Source organism: Perca flavescens, chromosome 17 (genome assembly GCF_004354835.1).
Source record: "Perca flavescens isolate YP-PL-M2 chromosome 17, PFLA_1.0, whole genome shotgun sequence".
In the NCBI taxonomy this organism is placed as follows: Eukaryota; Metazoa; Chordata; class Actinopteri; order Perciformes; family Percidae; genus Perca; species Perca flavescens.
In genome coordinates this window covers 16,617,533-16,620,267 of record NC_041347.1, presented here as the reverse complement: position 1 = coordinate 16,620,267, position 2,735 = coordinate 16,617,533, and the positions used below count along the sequence as shown (strand labels likewise).

The window sequence follows — 2,735 nt, the reverse complement described above, 5'->3', positions numbered from 1 at the left end:
AAATTAAACCCATGATACCAGTGACTGGGGGAGGAAGATGGTGCTGATGTAGGAGTCCACAGCTGGAAAGGTCCAACAACAAAAAGTCTGTGTGAAGGGAGATAGAGGGACAGTGGTGGTAGAGGGGTGGAGGGTGGAGGAGGACTTTTTTACTTTGGGGATTCCGAATTCCGCAAAACTCGCTGATCGGAGGTTTACATCTGTCAAGGCACCACAGGCGCATGGAATGGACCACAACACTGTCATCACAAGCCTGACCTATCAGAAACCGTTTCAGCCTAGTCACATGGGAACATCGACAGTCTGATAGGCAGGCGGAAGGATGAGAGAGGAACTAATGGCACTTCACTGAAGGAGAGGCAAGTCCGTGCGTAAACACTTAAGTTTACCACGCAGCTGCTGAACATTGGAGGACCCTGGGCAATAACAGATTTGTTCGAGTGAAAACGAAAAAAGAAAATCAGAAACGGAGAGAGCGGCAGGAAAATTGGTTGTATGGCACCTCAGTCGTGCGTAATGAATCCTGCGCAGGGATCACCGCCCTTGGCTGCTCCGACTCAGACCTCACCAGAGGACCGAACCTCTGGTGGCATTGGAACTGACGAGCTGGACCTGTCATCTACCAGAAGGTGTAAAACCAAAAGTTTAAATCTGCCTTTCAGTGTGGAATCCCTCATATCAGACAGGACGCCGGACAGACGCCTCCACTCCCCCGAGCCTGCAGGCTGCGCCCGGGCAGAGGAAACCGAGTGTGCGTCACCGAGGGGACTTTATCGGTCCAATCCGGAGGCTGTGGACCTCAACGACAAGGAGACGAGCCCCTGGTTTCAGGCTCCTTACGCATCCCCCAAGTGAGTGTAGGACAGCCTACTCTTTCTTTCTTAATTCTGTAAAACATACGCTACTTTTAAACTTTCCAACAGTGTAAAACTGTCTCCAAATTATACATATGGACATACGTTTGTACTAATTGAAGAACCTTGCACGAAATACCACAGCAAATACAAAAAAGTTCATACCCTAAGTATTTTACAGTAGTAGCCTGCACTGATGAGGAAACTCGATGTAAAAAGCCATCGTCCCTTAATTATCTCAGACTTTAAATCTAGAGATGATGGGGATGGATTTTTAAACTTTAAGATGTGATAGCGTTGCCTTAAATAACAGCTCCTGCATATATATTCGGTTAGATATTTCCCTGATTTGGCTTTACTTGTATCATGCATGATGTGTAACGCAAAGTGGCAATATAGTAAAGTAATATCGATAAAACATTTTCTATTCCAATAATGTGTCTCTAAATATTTTTCCAGGACATCCCAGCCCAACCTCGTGTAATCTACGGAAACACAAGAATAACAGAAAACCCAGAACTCCCTTTACAACCTCTCAGCTGCTTTCTCTGGAGAGGAAGTTCCGTCAGAAACAGTACCTCTCCATCGCAGAGAGAGCGGAGTTCTCAACTCCCTCAGCCTCACAGAGACCCAGGTCAAGATCTGGTTTCAGAACCGCAGGGCCAAGGCCAAAAGACTGCAGGAGGCCGAGCTGGAGAAGTTCAAGCTGGCCGCGAAGCCGCTGTTGCCGGCCTTCGCCTTTCCCTTCCCCCTGAGCGCACCCATGGGCTCACCGTCCCTATACGGGTCCCTGAACGGACCGAGGCCTGCCTTCACCGTCCCAGGACTATTCAGTGGACCATATGGGATGTACTACTTGTCTTAACCCTCACTACCTTTGAACTGCATCGCTGGGAAAGCTGCCTTTTAAAAATGCCTTAGCCTATACAGCAAATAACCAACACTGAAGAAAATGTCCATCTTGAGTCAACATGTCTGAAATCTTATATTAATTGTTATATTTTTCGATATAATGAAACATATTTTTCACACAATAGTTATGCTAGTAGAACAATCTATTTTAATATAACCACTTTATTTAAGGAACACGCGGGACAAAACCAAGTGAAATATTTCACTCGATTGGCTTTTTTAAATGATTTGTTAACATGGTAATTTTTGCAGTATATTCAGTAAAATCTTTTTTTTTGCAGAGCTCATTTTCGGGACCAATTGCTAGCCTATTGTGAGCTTTTCCATTCAAATAGAGGTAGGCTATTCCATAAATATCTGTCAAAGTGAATTTAATGTAACAGAGATACCGTGGTTATTTAAAGGCCTATAGCTTTGGGTTTAAAGCAACAATAAGTGACGACGTTTTATTTCCATTCCAAAGGCCATATATATATATACATATATATATATATATATATATATATATATATATATATATATATATACATATATATATATATATATATATACATATATATATATATATATATATATATATATATATATATATATATATATATATATATATATATATATATATATATATATATATATATATACATATATATATATATATATATATATATATATATATATATATACATATATATATATATATATATATATATATATATATATATATATATATATATATATATATATATATATATATATATATATATATATATATATATTTAAGGCGAAAGGAAAAAGTTACCAAACAAGTGTGATTTTTTGTATTGTAGACCTACCTACAATTATAATCAGAGGCTATAAAAAGGAAATTTAACAACAAAAAAACAGTCCAAAAGTACATCCATAATTATAACTAGTTGGTCATCAACAATAGCTCATAATCAATAACAAAAAGAGACTAGTGCCTTTTTA

The 2,735-nt window shown here is 38.9% G+C and overlaps 1 protein-coding gene across 1 annotated transcript; it reads left to right on the top strand.

Annotated features, from left to right (window-relative positions):
• The first annotated feature begins 949 nt into the window (after positions 1 to 949).
• On the top strand, positions 950 to 1,814 carry LOC114572533 (homeobox protein H17-like). Its single transcript, XM_028604203.1, is given in 3 exon segments — positions 950 to 959; positions 1,314 to 1,457; positions 1,460 to 1,814. Coding segments are annotated over 3 exon segments (414 nt in total). The 3' UTR covers positions 1,720 to 1,814.
• Positions 1,815 to 2,735: the final 921 nt, after the last annotated feature.